The sequence below is a fragment of the Cinclus cinclus genome, chromosome 5, assembly GCF_963662255.1.
Source record: "Cinclus cinclus chromosome 5, bCinCin1.1, whole genome shotgun sequence".
Taxonomy (NCBI): domain Eukaryota; kingdom Metazoa; phylum Chordata; class Aves; order Passeriformes; family Cinclidae; genus Cinclus; species Cinclus cinclus.
Window position 1 is genome coordinate 7,247,403 of NC_085050.1, and position 27,600 is coordinate 7,275,002.

Genomic DNA, 27,600 nt, shown 5'->3' on the forward strand with positions numbered 1-27,600 from the left:
TTCTTTTGCCTCTTCCAGAATCTTGTCTTCCTTTGGGGAAGAAGAGCTAAATGGATTGCCACATTAGCTTTCCCATTCTGTGCCATTACACTTTTAACTAGTGCTTTCAAATAGGTAAAATAGCTTTTAAGTGATCCCAGTTATACCATTGGCCTTTGCTACAATGCAGCATTAAAGCTGATTCACTTTTACTTACCTCTACTGCTCAATTAAGAATACAGAGAGAGGAAAAGCAATTCTGCAGCCAAGCAGCTGCAGTCCAGGAGTGAGTTGGGTTGTTCCATCACCACACTGCAGCACTTTTCCAGTCACCCGTGAGAGGAACTGGCTGTACACCTCACTCACTATTTCTGGAGGAAGCACCAACAATAGTGATCCTTCATCACACAGAATTATTCCAAATGGCGGCATGTGCCAGCACCTGCCTGCTCTGTGCTGCCCCACAGCAAGCATCTGAAGGGTGAGACATTCCCAAAAGGAGCTTCTGAAGGAACTCAAGTCTTGCTCCAACAGCAACTCTTTTATTTACTGATCTAGGAAAAGAAGAATGATTTTCATCTGCAATGAGCAGCTTCACTGCTCCCACACAACATACAGCAACACAACAAGAACCTGTCAAGTCTCTGCAGTATCCTTGAACCTTACTTCACACACATGCCAGTATCCATAGCACAGATCATTGCCACTTGCACTGGGAGCTGTAAAATTAAGAAAAAAGTTTAGAGCTTCTTACTGAATACCCTTTTAAAATTTTCTTGAATTTCTGAGTTATGTACACTTGTTCAGTAATTAAGAGCCAATCCCTTTATGATCAAAGGCTGACCCTAACCCCATGGCTGGATCCTCTATCACACCTTGCCACAGCCTTTAGCACATCCCTCAAGATACTCAAGGTATTTTTTTTTTTTTTTAATTTTAATCATATTGCATTAGCTGACTGGTTGCTGTATTTTGGTTTAATGGCACAAGTCCCAGTAGGAGTTAGCCCATTTAAGCCCATTAACATGACAGACTCAAATGCCATTACTTAAGTTTCCTTTTCCTATCCCATTTAACACCATTTGGAGATCAATGTCCTCCTTGTTGAGGAAGTTCCTTACTGTAGCTGAACTAAAAGAAGTAAGTATGTGTTGCAATAGTCTGAAATGAGTGCAGTATGACATTTGATGTTATTCCAGTGAATGTAATCATTGAGACACTTCTGGGATCCAGCATGAGTTATTCAACAGCTCTCCAGACAAGCCTGATATCACTTTTCTTTCAGATGGCCAGAAATCTGCCTTTCCTCTCCACCAAATTCCACGCCTAAGTACCGCATTACAGAATCTACCACATTTTTCATGAGTAAAATCCATGAACAGACACAAGTGCAAAGCAAAATGTAATTTTATTTCATTCAAGGACTATTTTCCTTCTAGTATTGCTGAAGGGATCACCTCCTGGGGAATTGATCATTACAAAGTCCCTGTCTAAAAGTTCAAGTGCTCTTGTTGTACATTCTTTTGAAACACAGAAAACATAATGACCAAGTAGGTGGGCAGCTACTTGCAGTTTTAGCCCACCTAAATTAGCATTGCTTCAGGCTAGAAAACAATTCAAGTAGTAAAATAATGAAAAATGTTAACCTTTAAGGTCACTACCATATTTTGATCAAAAAGTCCTGAATGTATGAAAAGAACATTTGTACATGTTATGAAGTTGTTTTTTTAACCAGACACTGTCAAAGATGGCAGTTAAGTATTTTGGACCAGTTGTCAAACAGATATTTACGAGTTCTATCTGAAGGTTTATTACCAATTTCATTATGCAATTCACTTTTCACATTAAGCTTTTAACAAAAGCAACATAGACCCGCACCAGAATCACTGTAGACAGATTTAGTTTTATAGAATGCCCTTCTGAAAATTCGTTTCAAAATAGAGATGCTTTTTCTCCAGAACTGTAAAAGCCATAAAAATGCAAAATATTTGTTAGGAAATTTTTAATCAAAATTATTCCTTAATGTTCAAAATAACATTTAACCTCCTACTTGTTGTTGTTGTTGTCATCCACGTATTGACCAATAAACTAAACAGGTAACAATGGTTCACGTTTTTCCCCCACCTGAAATATTTCTTCTAACACAGGCCCAAAGATAGGCAATACAGAGATTCAGGGACATGGATTATGCATGGTAAAGGTAATCCTCTATCACTTTAATTTAGAACAATTCTGATTCTAGCACACAACTTGGAGTCTCAGTTGTTTTCAATCTGCTCTAGGTCCAAGTCCCCACAGTCTAGAGGGAAGATTCCTTCTTCAGTGCTCTCACAATCACTCGTGTCCTCGTCGCTTTCACACACTGCATCTGCTTTCTTATAATCCCTTGTTTTGAAGCTATGTTGGCATGACCCATGGTGCCTCCCTTCATCCAGCTGCTCTTTCATCGGGCTGGAGCCAGGGGTGATGATGTTCATAAGATCATTTGAGTCACATGGGGATGACACAATTGTCTTCATTTGTGTGTCATCATCATCATCTTCATAATCAAGTGAGCAAAGACTCTTGGAATTTTTTAAAGTCTGCAATAAAAAAAAAGAAAAAAGAGAAACCATGACTATATTAACCATGACTGGACAGGAGGAACAGAATAAATTCTTGAAATTCTTGAATGGTTTGAATGTATGTACTCAAGAGTGCCACGTGTTTAAAGTAATCCTGAAAATGAGAGGCATGAAGAAAGAGGAAGAATGGTATTTACTTACTACACAGTCAGGCTTTGCACGGCTATTTGCCTAGATACCCATTTGTGAGAAAAACAGTCCCCTTTTTTATGCAGGAAGATCCAAAAACCTATCCTTGGTCAACTACATGAGGAGAGACACCCACCCAGTTTGCTGTATTGGGTTTCTGGCAAATCCAGAGCAGAGCATTTGGTGACACCAGCATTTAGGTCAGACAGCTGCACTGCAGCCTGGTCAACAATTAATTCGCCCTGCAGACAATGAGCCCTAAGGCATCACCTCACTGAGGCTGCCAGGACAACTGGCACATTTGGGTAATCTCAAAACAGAAGAAACCCAAGCCTCTACTGGGAGCATCCTGCTCCAGAGTTAACTTAGCTTGTCTTTCAACTGGGTACTGTCTGAACAAGAGCTCAGGAGTAACTCTGCTTAAATTCAAAGGATATTAAAACTAGAGGGGCACTAATCTTTATCTGTACAACGGCAAAAGAAAAACACTCAGTAAATGGGCTACCTCTGTACCAGAGATAAAGGGAAAATGCCTTAGCTCCTCATGAAGCTGTAAGGGATCTTTGGCTAGAATCCAGAAAGCATTTAAGAAGAAACAAATACACAGAGAGCAGAACTTAAATTTTAACAAGTCAGAAACTTCCATATTGTGCCTCATGCAAGCACTCAGTGAGAAGAAGGTGAAATAGCCAGGGCTCCTCTGAGAGGTGATGCAAAACAGAATAGTGTGCCACTCATTTTCAGTCTCTCACTGGTTAAGTGACTCCAGTCTCACACACAGCAATCACTGGATTACAAGGAGATCCACAGGGAACAAGACCAACTTTCACACCCATTTTGAGCTTCCTCCCCCAGTTTGTCATTTCTTAAGTATTTCATATTTACTTGAAATGAGAACATTGCAACATTCCTAGTATGCTATATTCCAGATGCTCTTCCAGAGAATAGTGCAAGGGTTCCTTCTTCATCAATGTACATCAGCACCCACACAAGGTGGCTTACCAGCATCTTAGGGTATTTTTTAAACAAAACTTCACAAATTCAGAAGTAGTTTGAATTAGCCTTGTCTGTATACAGCTGGTTAAAAGAGGAAAGCTCACTAGGGGGATGGGATTAGCCTCATCACTTAGGTTGATGTTGCATATAGAACACCTTGCAGACAACCCCACTACCTTGCTGCAAGGTCATTGGACACACCCACATCAAATCTCCAGGGAAAGGTCACTGGAGGGAAAGCTCAGGTAAAGACAAAGAGCAGAGCACTCAAGGTTTGGAGCTCAGGCAGTCAGAGGGTGATCAGCAGCACTGGGATGGGATAATGGCCCCATCACTGGTACCCCTCCATAGGGAAGGCACTGCAGCAGCATCCCCTGAGCCTGCACCACATTTAACACACCAATGCAACACTTCTCTACTGACCAGGTGTGCTTTGCTCTTCCCCTGCTCAAACAGCTTTCAGACACACATTAGATGATTAGTTAACAAGTCATACATTTCTGGCCAGAAAGATCGATAAGGGATAACCTAGTTTGTTTGAACAGACAAACAAGACCTCATCTAGGAGCTGATTTATGTAATTCCAAGGCCTCCATCCAAAGATGAGCTCTCAGAAAAAAAAAAAAATACTGCTGGTCATAGTTCTGCCAGGAGGAGTTTGAAGTCTTTGTTAGCTGCGGTTGAAGTCCAAATCCAGTTTTGCATGTGACTAAAACACCAAGATAAATAAACTTGCATGATCAAAAATACCTCTATTTTCAAATTTCACTCCCCTGTGAAAACAGCTTTGGTACAATATACATTCCTGCTTTCAAAATGCTTCCGTATAGCTCACTTACAGTTTATTCAAGAAGAAACATCCGAGTTTCTTTCTTTGACTAACAGGTACAAACTTCTCTCATATTTACTTAAAAGCAAACTGGTAGGTTTTTAAAGTAAAAAAACTTGAAAGTATATTTTAATACTATCTCATTGCTTTGAAAAACACAAGAAGATGTGTTCTATCTCCATATAGGGGATAATACTTTCAGTTCTTTAAACCTATAGTAGGTACTGAGAGGGAAAGGAACCAAATAAAGAGAAGCTTTGAAAGTTCTGCTTTTAATGTTTTAGAAAGGAATTCCTGAGTCCCCCTTCAAAATATCTTTTATTCAATTTACTGCTAGAAATTAATCCAACCACACAGCTGTCTTTCTAGAAGGTTTGTGTACATAAATGGAAAATTGCCTGTTAGCTGTGCTGTGCTGAAACCACTTGAATGGGAACCTTTAGCCGGTTTCAACATAACAGCAAGTGCATTCAACTGGTTCTTTGTTCACCCACTTGTCACAACCTCACCCAACTAAAAATAGGTGGATTTATTATCTCGTAGCACAATCCAGTCCCTTTCACAAAGCAAAAGGTAGAAATTGCAATGCATTCAGGCCCTCTGAACTGCAGCTTTCCATGTTACACTGGTACAGTACCACACCTTTCAAGAACAATTGTGCTCAGTGGGGAGCCTGGGAGTACTTGCTCAATGGTCCTCATTTTATACAGGATGCTGGACTAGCAAGACAAAAGAGTCCACAGTTGGCAATGGATAGAACTCAATCAGCTAGAAGTATTCTTTTGTGCGATGGAAAAAAAGGAAAAAAAAAAAGAACCTCAGAGTTTTAAAAGAAGCGAAGCGATAAAATGTCTGAATATTAAGAAAAAAACCCCAACTTTGTACTAAAAACAATGGCGGGGAAGGAAATAAAAGAAATCTCTCTAGATCCTTGCCACACAAAGCAAACAAGAAAGGCCCAGGGCAGCTTGAAAGGAAGCTAATGTCTGTACTCTTTATTAAACCTTCAGCTCAGAAATCTGTAATACATCACTTTCCAAATATAAGAAGCAATAAGGTTGTTTTTGTTTTACTAACAGAACTAGAGCGTTTGCTACAGTAGTCAAGGGAAAAAATAAGACATTTATGTGCATGAAAACCTAGTGGATAATGGGAACAACAGTTCTCATGCTTCTCCCCCAAGCCCTCATCATCCTCCAAGTCCACCCCTTGGCTTTGAGTGGGGCTGAAGATCCAGCTGCTCTGGAGAGGTGCAGCTGCAGCAGCTGGCACACACTGAGGAGCAGAGGAAGCCTGAAACTACCACGAGCCCTCAGCCCACCCTATTGCATTCTCAGCACCAGTTATCACCACGAGATGGGCTGCTCCCTGAAGTCATAGGCTTAGGAAAAGAAGAAATTAATCAGACTAATCAGACTGGTTATTTGGCTTGCTTCCTGCCCCATCCTGAGACTTTAGCTTATGATGGCACAAGAGATGCTGCTTAAAGACTGGCACAGTAGATTTCTTGACTGTTAAGGTCTCTCTACCAGTAAGATGAAATACATGGATGGTGCAGTGATCCTCATGATGAGAAGATTGTTGAATTTCCTGGAGTATCAGCATCTAATCCAAGAGCAAAATACTGAAGCAGCAGAACCCAAGCATGGAGCAACATGTGGCTTTTTTGTCCCTTCCCTGTATCTAGACAGCTGATGGAGATGGGGCAAGTTAGATGGGCTGCACTTCTCCCTTAGAGCTTCATGGGTCCTTACTTCACTTCCTCCAATTATGTTTCCTGTCGATTAGTAAGACTGGCTCAAAAAACGCCTTTACTGATGGTAGCTCACAGTTAAACTTCAGATCAGAAGCACCACAAACAGCACAATGCATTTGTGTTTCACACATCAACCTATCCCCAAAGAAATCATAGCTGAATCTCAGCAATGACAAAACCCAACCATGGTACACATTTGTTATTTGAAGAGACTAAGGGGAAGGCTTAAGGAAAGACTTCATAAGAACTGGCACAAAACCTCAAAACAAAAGGTGTTGAGGAGCTCTTAATCACACGGGGAACAAACCTTTGCCTGGCTGACACCACATCCAACCACACACAGATGTGAAGGGTGTCCCTCCCTGCAAACTCAATTTTCACTCCATGCACCTAATTACTTACAGTAATACCTTCACCTGTGACAATTCAAGTTGGAGATGTGCAGCGTCTACTATAAACTATTAGAAATGTCTGGTTGTATAAATTTAAAAAATAGCCCACCACAGTCCTAATATCTGCATCTTCTACTATGCATGAAGTGAAAACTAGTAAGAAAAAAATTCTGTGTTTATGTAACCAACTATTAATCTTTCTGTAGATTAAAATCTCTTGACACTTGACTCTGACTTTTCTGTCTTGAATTGCACTGAGCACTTTGTGAACACTCCAGTGTTGGCAGATAACTTTTGCTTTCAAGAAACTTGCAGCTGAGTAGAAATGCTGCTTCACTGGTACAAAGTGGGGCTGACAAGAGGAAAACAATATAGTATTCTCCACGATGTTATGTGCTTGAAGCTTGCTAACACACTAGAAGTTAAAACCCAAAGTTAAGTGGGAAAGAATCTCTCCCTGTTCAAACAAGAAAAAAGGTGTAGAAATACATCAGATTTTATAATTCAACTGTCTAGGAAAAATATTCCAGATCCAAAATCACTGAAGATTTAAGTTATGCATTTGAAGTAAATCAAAAGAGAAGGAATGATTTTTCTTGCTTGAGGTTAAAAAAGTCATAAACAAGAACATTTTTGTGTATGTATTATGTGGAAACCATCAAATCCCAAGAAAATTCCTGACACCTTCATGGGCAGAATCAAATCTCTGTTCAAATTGATTTGGGAACCAAAGATGCTGTTCTCTTTTTTTAGGTCTGCACTTATCCCTCGTTTTCCTGGAATTTTAACATGTAATTTTATATATTAAAAAAGCAATGTTTGTATCATCATCTATAGCTAGTAATCAGAAAAGAACTTGAATACTGGATATGAATGAGAAAGTACAAACAGCCTCTAACATTCTGCCACATAATTAGACACTATAATAGAACTATAATAACCATTCCTCCCAGCAGATAAATTATTACTGCTGCAATTCTTGTAGTCAACTAAGACAAAACTCTGTTTGCAATGCCAAAGACCTAGTTAAAAATCAATATAAGGTGACAGCAATACACAGCAGTATGGCTAGGAATTGAAATTACAATTGTTCAGTGCTTTTTCTTTGCTGTATCTTCAAAGATGATGTCAATTTTTTAGATGTAGGTGCCCAGGAAGGGAGGGAAATTGCCATCAACTCATTTCACATCAGATGCTAAACAGCATCATGATGTAACAGACTTTCATCTCCCACTAGCCAGACTGTTCTAGATTTAAGTGTGCAGTGTTCTGGGGTAGCCTACCATGAAAGTTGATCTATTTATTGGCCTAGATATTGTGCTTATATTCTAAATTGTGCCACGGTATCCTTGTAAGTTTTGTTTATAAGCTGCAAGAACCTGTGATTTAATTTGGCTACTTAGTGCTATTAGTTGAAAAAAATAATGACTGCAAGAAATATTTAGGCAAAATGCTGAATTTATCTAATTATGCTCAGATATGCCAGAATATGAGGCTGCTCATTGTGTGAAGTAACAGAGAAACCACTGGAACAGTTAAAGTCTCCCAGTGAAAGTAATAAAATGCACAAAGACTGGGGGGACAGGAGGGGAAATCAGGGTGCAGTTCCCTGACTGAACATCACTGAACCTACACAGGGTCCTCAGCATTGGTGAGAGGATTTCAGAACTCAAGCACTGCAGCCTTCAGAGATGTAAAGCAGCCCATTGACCTAGCTAGGAAACTTGTAGGACCCAATTAACATCACAGCTATCACACCACATCCAAACAGCCAAGTTGGAGGCAAGGCAGATCCCAAATACATCAGGGATTAAAAATGCCAATACCCAAATACCTACTCCCCCTAGCCCCAAACTCAGACTTAAAAATCATCCATCATGGGCACTGCACATAAAACAGTAAATTGCACACTCAAACTAAATAACCTGTCAAACAAAGCATCTTTTCATTTCAGTGGTTTGCAAATATGATCTGAACTACTGAGAGCATCCCCAGCCCCTCTCAGAACTATCAGCTCACCCCTCTCATGGTTACAGAGTACATGTACTCAGTGAAGCTCCAACACTAAGTCACATAAACTAAGGAATTTAAGCAGATTGAAGAAAGGTTTGTCAGCCTAAAATTGTTTAAACTGAATTTTAGCAGCTAAACCACTACTGTCATTTTGTAGTTATTCCTCTAACAATTACATTTTGGTCTGATGGGGCCATTTAGTGCAGGAAACTCAGTGCTGGGGTTTAGCAGCTTCTCTACAGGTAAGTACCATTCATCTCAGGGGTTAACTTTTGTTTGCTTTTAAAGACAAATTGAAAGCTAAGCAAGTTAATGCAGTACTTAATGCAATACAGTCAAGAATACGATTCAACACTAGTACTAACACGGAGAGGGTGAACATACATAGCAATTTTCCCCTTTATAAAGCCCAGATCAACAATAAACCACATTTTTAAAAGTTTATAGAGTATGGAATTTTAATCAAGATGTTAGCTTCTTAGATTTTCTAATTCAGTGGATTTGTGAACTGTAACCTTTTACCTTCCCTCTCTAAGTATAAATCATGCAAGCTTTTATTGTAAGAATGTGGAATTACACTCCACAAACATTAGGCCTACCTATTTCACCTGCATGTAATTAATCAGAGAAAGTTTCAGCTATTCTTAGGACCAGTCCAGCAGGCACCTACAGATGCTATGAATTATGCCATTAGCTACCACAGAGGGGGCTCACACAGAAGATTTAACTCTTCTGAAGTGACTAATAATACAGTGCCAAAGTGGAACAGTGACACTGTTTTGTTCAGCTGCATCATACAGCACAAGGCTTGGGCCAGGGACAAGGAGGTTTAAGGCAAATAAGACAATTCCTAGATATAGTAGCAATATTCAACTGAAATGCACCTGTGCATTAAAACAGAGGTTTCTTCAAAGGCAAAGACGCACCACAGGAAAAAATTATTTCAAAGGGCACTGAAAGAACAGGAAAAGGGCCTGGATGATGGGTTCTTGCTCTGGCCTTGCTTCAGCAACAGCTGCAGTCAGGGGTCTCTGCAGTACTACAGAAATTCTTCTGCCTTAAGGTAAACCACTGTCTTTGCACACCTTCATCCAGATTATTTTCCTACTCACTGCTTGACCCTAACACATCTCTACTACGGATAGTGAATTTATTCTCCTTACAGATAGACTGAAGAGCTGGACAACACAGAAATGGGCCTGCACTGTGCTTGAGCCACATAAACTCAAGAGGCTTTGGTCTGGCAAATCCAATCAGCCAACAGCACTAATGAGCAACAGTGTGATGAACAAACAGCTGCACCACTGGTGTGCATACAGGGATGATAAACACATCTGGTTTTGTAGTAGAAGGACACAGAGGGAAACAATGTAAGCACATGCTCTCTCCCAACAGAAGTGATTCATGCTTTGCCAGAGTCGTTTCCTCTCTTCCTATTCAAGAACTATTACCTTTCCCTTCAGAGAGAAAACAGGCTGTGGAAGCAAGACACAACTTAAACTGTGTATTACTATCTTCCTTACTACATGACAAAATTTTATGAAGGCTTAGTTTAAATCAAATCTAATTAATACAGATGAAAGAAGCACCTATTTTTCCACATTTTAGACTGGGAAATAAGAAGGCACGCACGCATGATTAACATGAGCTACACACACATCCCTGAACAGAAACACAGGCACAAAAGGAGCAGCACAAAACTGCTTAACAAGACTCTGATTGCTTGCAGTACCATCTCTCAGTGTTCAGCATTCAGGATCCAAAAACAAAGACCACCCTGGGTAGTCAAAGCCTTCTGATGCATTATTCCTCTGACAGAGGAATTAACAGACTACAGTCAGCTCTGAAACAACAAACAAAAAAGTTACCTCCAACCCCAGGAGTTTTACTAAGTTTCTCAGTTTCTAACTAGATACATTTAGACAAGAAGAGAAAAAGCTGTACCTGTGCTTCAACAAAACTCCAAATAAAAAGTGACATTCAAAAGTTTGCCTTGCCATGCCATACTCTGCTCCCACGTAACACAGTTTAAGTTCACTGATTATGCACTGGAGTAACACAGGACAGGATTTGACCCTTGTGGCTTCAAAACATGACCATATTGGCTTCATTTCCTGCCATTTATGTGTCATCTATTTTTATAGAGAAGTTCTATTCCTGAGAAGTTTAGCCAAGGTCTTATTCCTTCATGACTTTGCTATGAGCTGCAAACAATTACTTTGACAACTGAATCACATATGCACCAATTGCTGCAGCGTACATCTATGTAGCAACTTCTCTTAAAATTCCTGCACGTTCTCTTTTCATTTTGTTTTTATTCTCAGGCCCAATATTAAGTTGATATGATGGGTCAAACTTAGGAGAAATTAGAGAAGTAAACTCCAAATCCTGATTCCAATGCTGCCCTCATTAGTTACTGACACATGTCAGACTCACCTGTATTATTGGGTTATGCTGGAACTCCATCATAACTAGCATTTTAAGGGATTCTATAATTGGGCCATAAAGTTCACTTCTGCCAGGGGAGGGGGGTGGGGAATAAAGAGAAAACTACCCCATCAGCTTGGGAACAGTTCCCCCTTCTTCAAACCAATTTTCTACTACAGAAATATTTGTCCAAAACAAAGCCCTAAGATCTTGCTATGCAAGTGCACAGAGGGACACATGGGCACAGTCACACACAGACAAAGCACAAGTGCTGCTATGAATCTTTTGCTCAGCTCAATGCAAAACCCACAATTGAACAGTAAATTCTTCCAGGAGCATTAATTCAAACTGTAGGTAGACTTTTACCACTAATTATTTCCAGGGACAACTTAAATTGAACACAATGCATTTGTTTAAGAAGAACAGAATTAGTACCAGAGACTGAAAGTGAATGGTGCAAGGACTGCATTTTTCTAGCTCAGTATCTGATTTTGGAAATAATGTGGTTATTGACATTAAGTGACAAGATTGCTATATATTTTTCATACTAAGTCAACTTGTACTAAAACTTCTATTTGGTAAATTAAATTCAGACACGTTTGTTTATTGGTTCAAATACCAAAACTGACAACATGTCAGCAGTTGATGCTCAGTATGTTTTTTTAAAAAGCCAGGAAACTATATGTGCGGTCCTTTATCCTTCAGTGCAATACATGTTTTAAAATACATTATATCAAGTCAGAGCAGAAACAAGTATACAACTTGTCTAAGGCAGAGCCAATATTCATAGTTAACACTAAAACTGAGCTCAGCCTCACACTGTAGGGCCTCAGTTTTCCTTTCTTGTGTAGTAAATCCAGTTTGCATGAAAAAGCTGCAATTTTCAAAAAAACCTATACATTCAATTACTACATGTGCTTTGTTCTAAAGATGAGGATCTGTCTATGCTATCCCAGCTTGCAAACTTCCTTTTGAGTTTAAGTCACATGGTTACTAATATAATGAAAACTGAAATCAAGAAACTCATCAGTCTCATTTATTAAAAATTCCTTTTCTGCTAATACTTAAGTTTTATTGCAAAACACATGCCATCAGAATAAAAATGAGTACTTTCAAATACAGAAACTGATGAGCTATTTGATTATGTGCAGCTCACCTTCACATTAAACCATCACCTCCCAGATCACTTAGGCAGAAAACCTCTCCTAATAAACTATTTTCCCTTAGAAGTTGCCTCTAACAGCAACTTAAGAACAGAACAAATGTCTCTTAAATTTGTACGTACTTGAAAAAACATGTAAACAAGTCAATATTCCCCATCCTAATGGAAAAATTGACATCACTAAGTGATGTAGAGAAATTCCCCTCAGTTCATTTTCACAGGCTTGAGACATGTGTTCTGCTTTTATCACAGCTATGAACCAGTGCATACATGCAGCAGGCATTGATCAATGCAAGACTAACAAAAGACCAAGTCACAGTTAAATTTAAGACTTTTCCAAGTGACTTTAATAAGCGTCTCTGCAGAGAAAAGCCTCAGATGAATCAACTTAAGGTCTCTTAAAGGTTAAAGGTCTCTTTTAGATGATGATGCATCCAGTCAAAGTGACTGTCAGAAAGTAAGGAAAGTTTCACAACATATTTCCGGAGAATGGAAGACCAAAGTCTCATTTCAGAGTTAAGTCCTCACATTCAGGCACCACAAAAATGTGCTAATCTATCAATTTGACTAACATGTTATTACAAAAATAATGAATATTTAAATAACCCTCTACCTGAATTACCTGGAGTTAAATTCAAAGATGTACAACTCCTTTTTTTAATAAATTTTAGAAGACTACATTAGGATTTTATTTTTTGCCAAAAAAATCTGGAAAAAAGTTCCAATATCAATGATGAAACAGTACTTGACACTTCTGCTAGCCATCATCTCTTGCAATTTGGAGCACAGGGAAAAAAATAACTTAATCCCCTGCCACCTGCCAAAACCCAGATGGTAGAACCTGAGAAAAGTGCTCTCACCTCTCTTTAAACTCTCTGATGCAGCTTAGGCACATTAACTACAAATACCCTATATTTAACACGGAACCATAGCTCTTAACTCAGTATTGTATTGTTTTCCAAACACCACCACCAATAATTTTAGCATAATCCAATTTTCTGATGGGATAATTAATAATTTTTAAAATATCCACAGCTGGCTGAAACCTGACATGTGAGTCAATAGATGGCCTCTTTCTTTTCTCATAATGTCAAATGCAGCTGGTCTGGTACTCATTAGCTCTTTCAGCAACAAAACTTATTGTACATACAGGAACTTGCAAGAAAGCAAAAGCAACTCTGCAGCAGATATTTAAGCTTCCTCCTTAGCACATTGCTTACAGCAAAGTGCCACAAGCATCCACACAGAGCTGACTGCAGGTATGGCAAAGCAGCACAGCAATGAGCAGCTCTGGGTATCTGCAAGACATTTGTTACAGAATCTATCCACAAAAGAGGGGAGAAACCTCCATCCTTAATGAGATTTCCTTTTCTTCTCTCCCCTCAGGGCTTATACTCCCTCACTGTCAGAGCACAGGGAACCTCCAGCACAAGGGCTCACTTCATTAAATGCCATTTTGGGCCTAATTTCACATTGTGACCCACTCTGCCGAGGCAAAGAAAGCAAAACGCCAGATGCTCTCTGTGCCTGCTACCTCAGCAGTGTTTCATTCACTGCTCCAAAAAACTTCCAGGCATCCATTCAAAACCAAGTACCCCCAGCCTGGTCTGTCCTGTCACAGGACAAAGTGCTGGCTTGTCTTCAGCTCACTTTTGATGCTTGCCTATCATCTCCCAGCCCAGCCTACTCCTATCTCCTTTCCTTCTTCCCAAGCCTGCTGGAATTTGAACTTTAAATGGACGCCCTCCATGGCAACAATAGATAAAAAAGAAGCCTTTGATTGTTCATGCGTTTCAGAAAAGAAAGGAGGAGATTCATCCTGGCTTCGACCTAGCAGAAACTCATCAAGCACAGCTCCCCTTCCATTGCAATGGGATGCCTGAGCCTGTAGCTGCTCATTCAAGCTCCCTGCATCTATGTTTCCATTCAAAGAGGATGAATTCTTCAGGTTTTCCCTGTTAAGGAATTAAATTTTGTTCCTGTGAATGAAGGGCAACACTAAGCTTGGAAAGCTGCCAAAACATTCTGTAACACTCAGCAGTCTGGGAGTTAATTCAATACTTATTGATACCTAGCAGGATTTATAGCTGCATTATTTATAAGGGGGGGAATCAGAGCCATATTTAAACCTTGGTAATAAGCTATTTTTAGCCCCATCTGTTTTTCTAGTTTGTTCCCTTGCTTAGGCAAGAGCATACTTTTATCCAGCTCCCCCTTCCCTGCCCATTTAGAAGAATCAACAGAGTCTAAACTAAAGCACAAGTTATGAACAGTTGGAATATTTATTGTGCAGCAATCCCCCTAATTGTGTTCTGGAAATCATACCTGCTGACTAAGGACAGTTCTGGGCTGATGTAACACTATATCTTGTCTTCACAGAACTGAGCAGATTTTTTTGATGTAAGGGGCAATGTGTTTCACACAAAGGAGGTTACTATCTGGAAAGAAACAACTGATCATTAACTGCATTAAGCCATCTGAAAAGTGGTTCCTGGCAGTGCTTTTCTGGGACATAGTTGCCAAGTTTCACCCTCATTAAACACATAGATTTTTTTATTTCTTTTTTTTTTGGTGACAAGTATATTCTGCCAGGCCAGGCTGCTGTTAGAGGGGGAGACAAATCATAAGCAGCTGCTGCAAGCACCTTGTTTCAGAGATGAGTTTTAAGCTGCAGCTGTTACCCACTCAAAAGCTTCCCCCAAAACTCAAATCACCTCTTCAAATTTACATTTATATTCTGCTTTTAGTATGTGACACAACACTGGTGGCCTCTGCAGCATGACAGGATGAAGGGATTGCTGGTTTCTTGAACTCAGAGAAGCTTTGGGTACTCCATGCTGATTAAGTTCTCCGAAAGGTACTTGATATCAGCAATATATTCATCTTACCCTCCCAGCTCACAGAAGTTTTCTTTTTACCCAAACAGTAGCATAAATATTAAACAGTTTCACTGTTAACTGTATCAGATTAAGAATTTTTTTCTGTAGTGCAAGGCAGAAAACTCATTTAAAATATGAGCACACTGAGTTCTTAGGCATTACAAAGGGCAGCAGCAATATGGGCTGCAAAAGCTGTCTTCCTGGGCCTTGCAGCACAGGTCAAGCATTCCTAGGAAGCAGACTGCATGCAGCAGAAAACCAAAATAACTCCCAGCATGCAGTACATAGGTCAAAATTAAATTCTACAAATGTACAACAGAAACATCAGCCACTATAACAGGTTCCAACAAAGTCTTGAGGGTTTTAAACTTTCAAGCAATCAATATTAATAAAACATTCATTTGGCACTGACATTATGCAACAATAACTTCAGTGTGAAGGAAATATCATTGCTGCCCATCCAGCAGCCCCTGGGATGCTTCCTTTCACTTCACTGCTTTATTTTTTTTATTTTTTTTTCCCCCCAGTGGAAGAAACGGGATACAGCACTTCTAACAGCTAGTAAAACAAACTGCCAGGTACATCCTTGGCACCACAACACATGGACAGGCCATTCCCAGGATGGTGAAGTCTGCTCCTGGGGAGAAGCATCTCCACACATCCCAGTAGCAACCACTGTGTCCCATCTGCCAAAGCTCCCCACTGATGTGACAAGTGGTCTGTCCCTTTCCAGGGAAAGAAAGCTCCAAATCTGGACTGCCTGGAAAAGACATCTCTCAAAGGACAGTCTGCCTCAACAGAGCTCAACAGAAGCTGCTCAAGGCACAGGATCAGTCCACAGTATACTTTGAGTGGTCACACAAAGCACATGGACAAGAGCCAGCACATACAGTAACTGTCGCAATAAATTTGTGATTTTTTGCCAAGTATGTTTAAGAGTGAAATCTAAGATTACAACTTGTAGTTCAATTCCCTAATGCTGTTGCATAACCCGCAAATATATTACAACATGAGAGCAAACTAATACTGGTGATTAACCAGGAATATAATCAGAGGATCTGAAAATCGTAAAGACATGCAGATTGTTGCAAGCCTTATAGCAAAGCATCTGATTTTCACGGGACAAGGATGCTCACTTGCTTGCACATAAACACACTTTTGTGAAGATTTGTAAGGTGTGGCTTACCTTACTACTTTTACAAAGCTGACACCTTACTAGCTAGTACATATGCATATTTAGTATGATTCTGCATTCAGATAGGACTATAGGGACAGATTAATCAGTCTCAGAAAGCAGCTGGAGAAGATGGTAGCAAAAAGATTCAGGATCAGACTTGCTAGAAGCCTTCCCTTACACACCAGATGGCTCTGGAAAGACAACAGTCATCTGTCCTTAAAAATCAGTGATCACAAAGAAAGGACTTGGTGATTAACGCTCAAGTCCACACCCATTTGAGGGGTGGCTGAGTGCCAGTGAAAGGAACTGTGGCAAGTCAGAAGAATCTCTACAAACTCCATTTATATCCTAGTCCATTCAGGGATCTCTCCCTTCCACCCCAGTGACTGACTAAGGGATCTGAGCAACTGGGATCCACAACGCCAACACCAAAACCCACTCAGTCAATATTCCTACATAGCAAGCCTATGTGAAATTGATCTACAACTGCTTCTAACTGTATCAAATTATATATTGGCAAAAACCAGGAACCATTAGGAGATCAGTATTTTATCCTACTTAAGTAGCTAATAATCTATAAGTCAAGTCTGATCTTATCTATCTTGAACCTCGAACTTATAAAAAATGCTCTAAACGCATTGAGGTAGTTTGAACAAAATGTGACTCTCACAAAAAAAGTCATACAATAAATGTATTTTTTTAAACCTCAGTTAAGTTTTTTACCACTACATAGCATTTTGATCAGTATTACTTCAGTCTGCATGATCATTACTCAGCAACATGTTTCCATGTCAAGGCCTCCATTGGCAGAGCACAGTGAAAAGAGTACAGAAAGGCTTTTTAATATATAAATGAATTGTGCATGTGCTCTGCAAACAGCCACAAATAAATCTTTGTCTCCTGACACCAGTCAGAATAAACATATCAATATTAGCCTACAAGGTCACTAACATTAACTTATTCAGTGTTAACTCCGATTTGGAGTGGTATCACCCTTGCTCCTCCTAGCAGAAGCATTTTATCATGACAGGTACACAAAATTATTTGACAATATGCAATGGTTCACCATTTTCTACAACTGCTGCATTTACACAAGCACATGCTGGCTTTATGTCCACTGCAGATGTCTGGAGGCCACCTGAAGGAGTTTGTGTTACACTTTACTCAAGCTATAGGTAGGAGTCCAACTCTTTCCTGCTTAAGATTTAAGAAGTGGATACATGCTTCAGGTATTCCAAGTATGCTTTACAAAGGATTCCTCCTACCCCCAAACAGAATAACCAGTGTATTTACCATATTAACCACACCCTCAAATTTTATCTGCTTTTGAATCAGATACTATCACAACAAGATGCAACAAAACCACTATGCTTGATATGCAGGCATCCCACTGACTCGAGGATTCATTTCTCTTAAAACTGAACTTTTTCTGCTGCCCACTCTTGCAGGGAGAAGACACCTCTCACAAAGCTCAACCACCTCAGAACAGAAGTAAAATAAACTGAATTTAAACCAGGGTTTGGTCCAAAGGAGATGAAAACAAGCAGACAGTTTGGATCTCAAGGAGTTGATTGGTGCCTCAAAAGATGGGAATCAATTAAGTTCTATCTAGTATACTGAAGCCATTAAAGATTATTAATTACTACCTAACTACTCAATGTCTGTCCTTTCTGCTGTTAAAAGACCTTAGGCTCAGTAACAGAAAAGACCAAAAATTCTCATTTCTTCTTATGGTTATTCTCCACAAGGTGTCCTCTCCCTAGGAGAACAGAAAGAACTTGGTTCTTTTAGAAAATGAATACCAGAGAATAGTATTTTTCAACATGAGCAGATATATATACTTCATTTGTAAGTCTGAACTGAGTCTGGAAGTAAACACACTCCACTGCAAAGTATTTCTGTTCATATTAAATTCCATTATTACATTCCTACTCACCTGACAAAGTACTTCTATTTAAGGGCCATTTACCAACCCAACTACAAACTTGCATGCCCTGAAAACACACCTTACTGTGCCAACTATGTGAGCTTTGCAAAATTGAGGAAACCAAGTTTATTGCTCTGGGACATGCAATTTTAACAAGCCTTGGAAATTCAACTTAAACAAAATTTTGGTTCTATAGTAACACAGGCTCAAATTGCAAAAGTTACACAACAAAAATAATGTTAAACGCTTAACACAATGGCCTGTGCATTGAGCACTTCAGGACAGTACAATCACTCTGAAATCCCCAAAACCTTCAAGTCTGTGTTTTGATTCAGCAAAGTACCCTCAAAACAAGTATGATGAGCAACATTCCCAAAAGGAAAAAACCTGCTAGGCAAGCTATTATGCAAAAGTAAATTCTAATTAGATCTGAAAGGAGAGAAGCAAAAAAACCCCACCCTAAGTTTATATTTGAGGGGTTTAGAGCACGTCAAGAGTCTCAGCCTCTGAATCAATTTCTATTTTGTGCACTAATGAAGAATTTCAGTGAGGCTCTACATTGACTACCTTCAAGCGCATCTTTTTTCTGCCACTCTCAGCACACACTACAGCAGTTACAAGTAACCTTGAAGCTCTACAAAATAGGACATGACAGTTAAGCCACAAGCACCTGTCATATGTGTTTTAAGATCTTTCATACTATTTGTACATCATAACACCACTTCATATCACTTATTTTAACCTACTAGTTCAAACTTGAATACCCTTGTAACATACAGCTTTTAAAAAGGACAATTTTCAACAGACTGGCTGAAATTGAGTTACCCAGCATTAGCTGAAGTTCAAAAAACTTTCAGTCCTGCTCAGCAACTTACAACACAATATTCTTGTTCCAATACTGCCAAGACCACAAAGTTCTCCTCCTCTTTACTGGTAATATAAATTAGTCTAGAAGACAAGCAATGCACACACTGATCAACGTAAAACAGTACTGAAAACTGAGATAGTTAAAATATAACTAGACAAAGGAAAAAAGTCTCATACATTATCAAAAGCCACACCTGATGAACACTGGGAATATGCAAAACCCTTTCCCAGAAGGACACTATCTTTGTAGAGCTTAAATTGCTCAAACTCTGGTCTTAAAGGCTCTTTTAAATGTGCACTTGTAAAAACTTTAGAGGCCCAAGGAATCATAGACAGAATTTTTGAGTTGTGACAAACTAGTCTACCTCTTGCATGAGAAAAAGCACCACAAAGGCTATGTGCCTTCTGGTTTTACTGCTCAGGCTTGGCTGAGGGAAGGCAACTTCTTTAGCAGGGAGACAAATGTTAGTAAGTGTGGTACTACAGCCTCCTGCTACATACATACTTCCCTGGTAAGGAGGAAGGAGGAGATACTCTCAACCTAGAGCAGGCACCAGTGACCCCAGTGAAGCATCAATGAACCCAGACAGGACACACTGAGACAGGCCTTGGCTCTAAAACATCTACCTAAAGATCCACCCAAGAGTGAGATCTACCACTTCCCCTTCCATTCACAAGCACAGGATGTTGTTCTCCTATTGCACTAGAACACTGTGTCCTTTTGAAAATGAAATAGTTACATACACAAAAATCTGCAAATACAATTTCAACACTCCGATATTTCTCATCAAGGCAGACTATGCAATGATACCTGGAACACTAGGATACTGCAAATACTGAACGTTAAAAATTTTCAACAGGCCTCCAAAATATAACCCAATGTTTTATCCCACCGAAACACATCACAAAAACAATTTTGTTCTGGAAATATTTCATGTTCAAAACATTCTACTGAATAAGAGGGCAAATTTTTGCAACACCCAAAATACTAAGCCTCCTTTTTTTAGGGGAAAACTGAAATTAAGGGTTTGCATTTACAAAGAATGAACTGGGAATAGGCACTACACTAAGAAGAGTGTCTGCATCCAGCTATTCAAAAATAGACATTGTCCTTCATGCCTCACACCCTTCTCACTTGATAGCTGCTACATAGGCAAGCCTCAACTCAGTCACACATGGGGCTTTCCTACAACTTGTCCTCTCAAAGTAACAAGTTGTCAAATTGCTAGTATGATTAGGGAAAAAAAAGTTTAAGTCCAGGCCTCCTTCGGTAATACTGCAAAATAATTCATGTGAAAAAAAATGTTAGTGCTATTTTCAAATTAAAATAGGAGGGTGTTTCCCTACTACAGGAGAAACATGTTTGAGAGACTGTGCACCTTGCATTAATAAAAGCACAGCTCAATTTAACATACATACAGTTTCAGATGAGTAGACTGCATTTCATGCAGCTGGAAGCAATAGTCCTAGGTTAGAGAAAGGCAAATTTGTACAAACATCTGCAATAAAGTTCCATGAGTTGATCCTCTCTCCTTTCCCCGTTTCCCAACTACTCTGCTTTTTTGCTTTCCCCTATCATCCTTCTTTATTCTTGTATATCAAAAACAAAGAAGAAAAGAACTGCCAAGGTTACACTCAAATTAGTTGTTGAAATTGTTTTAGTTTATATCAGTTTATCAGTTTCTATATCTAATTTGAATACTTGAGTACTTAGTCCCTTGGTTCAAGTTTACAAGGTTGCCACATTAACACCTGAGTTACCAGCACACTGTTGGCTGCTCAGCAATACTGAAAGCAAGAAAAAACAGTTGCATTTAAGAATGGAGGACACATTTGCTATTTTCTCAAAAGCACAGGGAGACAGTTAAAATGGAAGTGCTTGCTGTTAAGCAAACATCCGGATCAATGGAACAGTCATTTCAGAGAGCACTGAATGAACCAAGTTATTTTTTAACTACTGCAAGTTCAAGATTCTTAAAAAAGGCTGTTGGGCGGATGAAGTGTGTCACACCAGTATTACAACAAGAACAACTAATGGAAAACTACCCAGGCTTCTGTTTCACACAGGGTGTTACAAGCTCAGGCTCCAAAAGGTTTGGGCTCTTCACATTTCTGCCATTTTATTGTTGAAGTCAGAGCACTTTAGCCATTGCAGGTTTATCAAAAACACCCTGGTCAGCAAGATACATCTTTTGACATAGCAAAACTAAGCTTAGCACAAAGGCAACTATCTACTACTTATCCAGTAGATGACTTGCACTAGAAATATTATTTAATCCCTGATTACCTTCTACTGCACTTCAGAGTTAACAACTCCTGTTCTGGAGCTGCATTTTGTTCTCCATCACTTCATTATTACATCAGACCTAATCTCCAAGGTACCACCTTATTTCCCAGCTAATGCAAATATTTACTTGAACTATTTAATTGCATTTTTTAAACTAGACAGGTGATGTCTGATCAAAGTATTTTCCTCAAAGTCAGATACACAACACAGCAGATGTGTTCACGTGGCAAAGCAACCTCAAAATCTGTGGTGGGATCTCCAACACTATGAGCAGTGCAGAGAAATTATAACCATGACAACAGCAACTCACCTACAAAAAAAGGCTGCAACAGCTCCTGATATCAAAACAACACAAGTCCTAACTTCATCCTGCACTGCCCAAATACAAGCAGGGTTTTTTCACTCCAAACAGACACTTCCAATGTTGATCTCAAAGCAAATGTGAAACCAGCTCCTTCTGCTAAACATACATGAATTTATATAAATAGGTGAATAAATTTAGAGAATTATTGAAAAATAAAGAAAACCAAAGACTGCAAGACCTAAAGAAAAGCATGTTATAATAATTCATTTTTTCATCTCTGCCTGCACAGAAAGTTGGACAACTCCAAGCACCAGGATATGAAGAAACTAGCAAGATTTGAAAGAAATTTAATCTCATTTGTCCTGATTTTCTTTAGACTCACCTGAAAGTAACTGTACTACTGCCATAAACAGTTTTTTTCATTTAACATAAATTCTTTAATCTTCTGCTGCAAAATGCACAGTAAAAACCTCGCACACCTGACCACTTGAATCCTGGTAAATCCCCAGAGATCCGAGAAACACTCAAAATCCACACCAGAAGACTGCCCACCAGCAGTAAGCAACCTTCTTGTTGCTCTCTCCATTCACCTATACCAAAAAAGTCCCCCGATTTTAGAGGCTTCTTGGCACTGTCTCTTCCTGGGTAATTCTTCTAAATCAGACAAGATTCCCCTTGCTTTTTGCAAACTTAAACCATTCTCATTTCAAAATGGAAATTCTCCCCTACATGCAAGTCCTCACCCTTACAATTTTTGCAACAAAAGCTCATTTCATACCAGACTGCACCTGCATTTATTGTAAGCCAATTCTCTTCCTTCACCAAAAATCCCCAGCAGTCACTACACTCAAGCAGTCTTACAGATAGAAGTTTGAAGCAAGTTATTTTCCCTAATATGTTTATACACCACACTGAATTTAAAAAGTCTTTCTGAACATCAAAAACCCCACAGAAGATGAGTCTTCTCTGCTAATCCAGTTTAAACCTAGTACTTTCTTATCTTGTGTGCACTGCTCTCACAGGAAGTTTCTTGGGTGGAGACTTGAGAAAGCTTTCAAAAGCCTCCAAACTGTATCTGAATTACTAGTCTGATTTTATTGCACACGCCAACTTTCTACAATCCAAACAGACCTTAAACCAGAATACAGTTCCAGAGAAAAAACTCTGCCCTGGCATATCTTCATGCCCTTAGAGCTGAGGAGATCACACATCCCACTCAGCAGAGCAACTGATGTCATATTCTATTCACCCTTATTGACATAATCAAAGCAGGTTAAAAGACTTTTCCAGAAGCAACACAGGCAAGAGAACTGAGTGACCAGATTTCAGTCCAAGGGAGCCCAGAACAGCAGCATGACACAACTAGTCTTTGAAGTTACACCTTGTCCCAAAAGGAAAAAGGTCAGTTATTCAAAACCATGCTATGACACAGGACTTGGAATAAAAAGTTACATTCTGTAGTAGAGACAACAGCAATAAAGTTGCATTGCCTACAAAAAAAAAAAAAAAAAACAAAAAAAAAAAAACACCCTAAGCATTGAACCTCAATTGCTTACTCCAGGAAAGCACACAGAAAGACAGGTCCAAAAGAGAATAATTGTTCCTTCTTCATCATGAGCACTGGTATGCTCATCAAAATGCGGTACACAAACCTGCTCCAAACTCTAATGTTGTCCTCCATGACCAGCTAAATCTTCATTTATGAGTTTTCCAAGACACAGTGCAACAATACCAAGACCCTCATATGGAGCAGAAATCTAATGAACACACAAAACTCAAAGATGGAGGTGGCAATACATCTTGGTGACAATGCATCTGAAGACTGCTTAAGAATGGGAAAAATACACCCCAAAGTGTACCTTATATTCACATACTTCATGAGTTAAAGCTGAATGACATCAGCCACATAAGGGAAGGCTGGAATATTCATTAACTTGATTGAAATTATATCACAGGCACATTTATAGAAAAGCACAAGGTCACACCATCAAACTGCATCACGAGGAATTAATCAGTTGGAAGGGTTAGAGCAGGACAAGAAAAACAAGTGACTGCAGTCACCAACACAAAACAGCCATAAAAGGAGAGAGAATAAAAGCAAACAGAAAAAATAGTCAGAGGTAGGCAAGGCTCAGCCTGCTTCAGCAGAGCCTGGTTCACTTAGCATGGCTAAAGAAGTTATCAGCAGTAACTGTCTCTAAGCAGGCACACTGCAGAGGGATCAACTGGAAGGAAAAGCTAAAGAAGCAGCCAGGGCACAGACACACTTGATAAGGACACATGGTATCATCAGCCATGAGTAAATTTAAGAAACCACTCACAACCTTCTCCTTCATGGCAGTTTTCTAACAAACCAACCATGTTGGGAATGGACAATAAAATCAAGTCCCAATTAAGACTCACGTTAGATGGTGCTCACATGCTAATCCTAAAAGTAAAACAAAAACCACAGCAGCTTCTGCAATATTCACCGATTTTTACAGGATACTGAAGCCCAGGAACCTGTGCAGTCTCTTAACAAGAGACTTCAGCTTGTCTATACTTCTGTTAGAAATCGATGCTTCCACAGTATGTAAGCCTAATGAAGGTTAAGGAAGAGAAACTAGCAGGGTGGAGAGTGTTACACAAGAACAAATTCATCATAAATCTCAGGACATACTTAAATAGATCACAGAAAAATATTTTGACCACAAGCTGGCCAGTGAAGGGTGAAAGTAGCCTTACTCTGTGTACACAAAACCTTTTCAGGTGGAGAGAAGACAAAAACTTGAAGTAGGTATGAGTCACATTAAAGAATTTAACTGTGACTGCTTTAGAATTGACTGTGTAGAAGGGGAAGGAGATTTGAAGCAGAGGGAGTTAACAGCAGACTCATAGTTCAATAACAGTTCCACTGAGGTTTGTTCTTACAGATTAGAGGTTATTACAAATATGACTGTTTGCTAAAAATGCATTTCAACATCCTGCCCCTCCTTCATTTCCTCTCTATAATCCCTTTGGTTTACAGTTTCCAAACATGAACTTCAAGAACCAAGTTATTTCTGCTGTAACACAAAGGTAAAACCACTAATATGCATTACAAACCATATCATCATTACAAAACTGGACTTGACCCTCAGTCTGAATATAGATCAAATGATCCCCATGGAAGATATAATGAATTTTGTTTCACAGCAAGGGAAAGACTTCACCACAACAGAAGAAAAAAACACCCCAGTATGACAGCAGCTAAGTCAGCCAAGCAGCACTGCTTGCAACAGCTCTTGTGAGATATCAAAGCAAGGAAGGTTGTTTTGTTTTCAGATAAACAGAGGAGAAACTCAAAGTGTCCCAAACCTGTCACTTGTTACACTCTCAAGACAATATGTTGTAGCACTAGTTTGAATCTCCTTCCTATTTAGGTCACAGTTCTTGCTACTCCCACAGGTTACTGTAGGACAGAGAAACACCTCATATTGCTGCTACTACTTGTGGTGAACATAGCAGTATATTGATTTTTGCTTTGTGTAACTGGCAGTTGGTTTCATCACTACTCAGGAGAACAGGAATCTTAAGTTATTTCACAGGTGCATGAGGAACTCCTAAAGTAGAAGATCCAGCATGCATCAGTAGACTCATACCTGAAGAAAAAAATAGCTTTTATGCCTAAACAGACATTTGAAACCAAAGGCCATCTCAAGAACATCAGCTTTACAAATACTGCTGCTCAGGGAATTAATAATTGGAAGAGACAGTCACTGAGAGCTATTTATAGACCTAGAGCATACACTAAAAAGGTTGCAGAGGACATTCCTTCCTTCCCCCTCAAACTCTGGCATCCCCTCCTGAAGTACACTAGCATGCTTTTTTTAACCCATAGCTTTAAGGCACTAACTTCCAGACTATCAAACTACTGACAGTGGCAACAACAACAACAAAAAAGAAAGATATCCCCAAATTCTGCTTGGGAACAGACCTCTTGGGCAATTTTCACCCTTTTGTCACCATCCTCTAGCTGCTGACTGCAACTTGTCTCATGGTTCCCCAGAGGTCTTCATATTTTTCAGAATATGTATTAAGACAGAAAAAGCCAGAACTATGCTAAGTGGATTTCAATTTAATACAGTAATGTTAAAGATTCAAAACCACAGTCAGACTGATTGCAGAAGCAGACTCACTAAAAAAAAAAAAAAATAAAAAATACAAGTACAAGCCATGAGAAGAGTTGATCACATTAGCAGGATGTCCTGTGTGTCTGGGAGCAAAGAGTGGACAGGGTAATGTTTGAGTGAGTTCACGTGGCTTCACAGATGCTGGATACTCTCAGCCCTGGCTCTCAGATATGCCACAGCTACAACATCCAGCAAATTTCAGGGTCACTAGATCCCAAGCCTACCTAGTCAGGGCACGTTTTGTATAAGGGAGCTTCTTACAGTAGCCCAAGAATAGCTCAGCACATTTATAGAGGACTAACTGTGGGTCATGCCGCCACACAAGAGGATCAGAGAACTCAGTTCCATTGGATCTTTCTGCTACAAGTCATAGAATATTCCTTATGGCCAAAATGGAAGAGGAGCAGAACTTAGTGATGCTCAGCACCAGGAAGGACAACTGGTTTTCTGGACAGTTATTCTCTACAAGGATCTAAACAGGATTTTGACACCAGACCAAAGAACTTGAAAAAAATCCCTAAACAGAAAGCAGCAGAGCAGAGCTGCAAAAATAACTCAGAGCAACGCCAAAGGAACTCTCAGAACAGCAATGTACATGAAGCAGAACCTGAGGACTGGCAAGCTGTGTAAACTACTTAATTCTGCACATGTCCTGTTCTCACACAGTAGCAGAGGAAGAATCACTCCTGTTCCCAACATTCAGTTCTGCTGCCCTCCCTCCAAAAGAAAGCTTACAGCACCAAGTACTAGCCCCTAACATCCTTGCAAAACATAAGCACATGCAGGAACACAGCTACAATAACAGGGAAAGAAGCTGGCAACACTCAGGAGAAAAAAGTTTTCAGACCATGTGAAATTAGCAAGCAGACATCATGCTGGGTTGCCAACCCCCAGTAAAAACAGACATGCATTTTGTGAAGATGCTTAAATGCCATCAGAAAAAAATATTGACTCCCAGTAGAACAGTTCCATATTTCAGGTTTGTACCATGTAATATTCATCCTAGAGGAAAAGGCCTTACATACAGACAAAAGTTTCCTTTTTCAAGGCCTGTTACTGAAGGAGCTTTTCAAGTTCAAGAATCTTACTTAAAAAAAAAAAAAACACAGCTGGGCAAAATAGAATCCAAATTCAACAGTATCAGAGGGAGAGACTAGAGGTTCTCCAAACCCTGTGTCAAACCATCAGACTAACCCCTTCAGGCAACAATGTTCAAGGTTAAGAAAAACAGTCATCTGTCTTTGAAAAATAACTAGGTCAAGAAAATACTCTGCTGTGGTTAGAAAAAACCCACAAGGCCACTTCTTGACCAACTTTATGACCTGTATAACTCCAGTTTGGAATACAGTTATCAGTTATGTCTCAGCACAGAAAACTTAAATCTGTTTGTGACAGCAAGATCATTTTAAGGAGCAAGACTGGAAAAAAATGCTCCCCTCTAACACTGCTCAACCTAAAAAGCTTTTTCTAACAAATTAAGGGCTCCATTAATCAGAAATTATAGCTATAAGTAAAGGACCTTTTCCATCACAATGAAAGGGGGAATTACACAAGATCTGGATTAGCCAAACTCAGACATATCTGAAACAGAGCCTTAGATGGATAGCAATTCCCAACCCCCTCCCCTCCCATTTTTAAGATACCTAGATATTCCTCTTGTTCATGGCAGGAGAAGTAAAAGCATCAAATTTAAGTCTATCA

At 39.4% G+C, this 27,600-nt stretch overlaps 1 protein-coding gene across 1 annotated transcript in view; it reads right to left on the reverse strand.

The window, feature by feature from the left end:
- Positions 1-1,368: 1,368 nt before the first annotated feature.
- FAM53A (family with sequence similarity 53 member A) overlaps positions 1,369-27,600 on the reverse strand; it is a 69,409-nt gene continuing 43,177 nt past the window's right edge. The window contains exon 5 of the mRNA XM_062493318.1: positions 1,369-2,561. Coding sequence (XP_062349302.1) covers positions 2,238-2,561 — 324 coding nt within the window. The 3' untranslated portion in view covers positions 1,369-2,237. The remainder of the gene's footprint in view (positions 2,562-27,600) is intronic.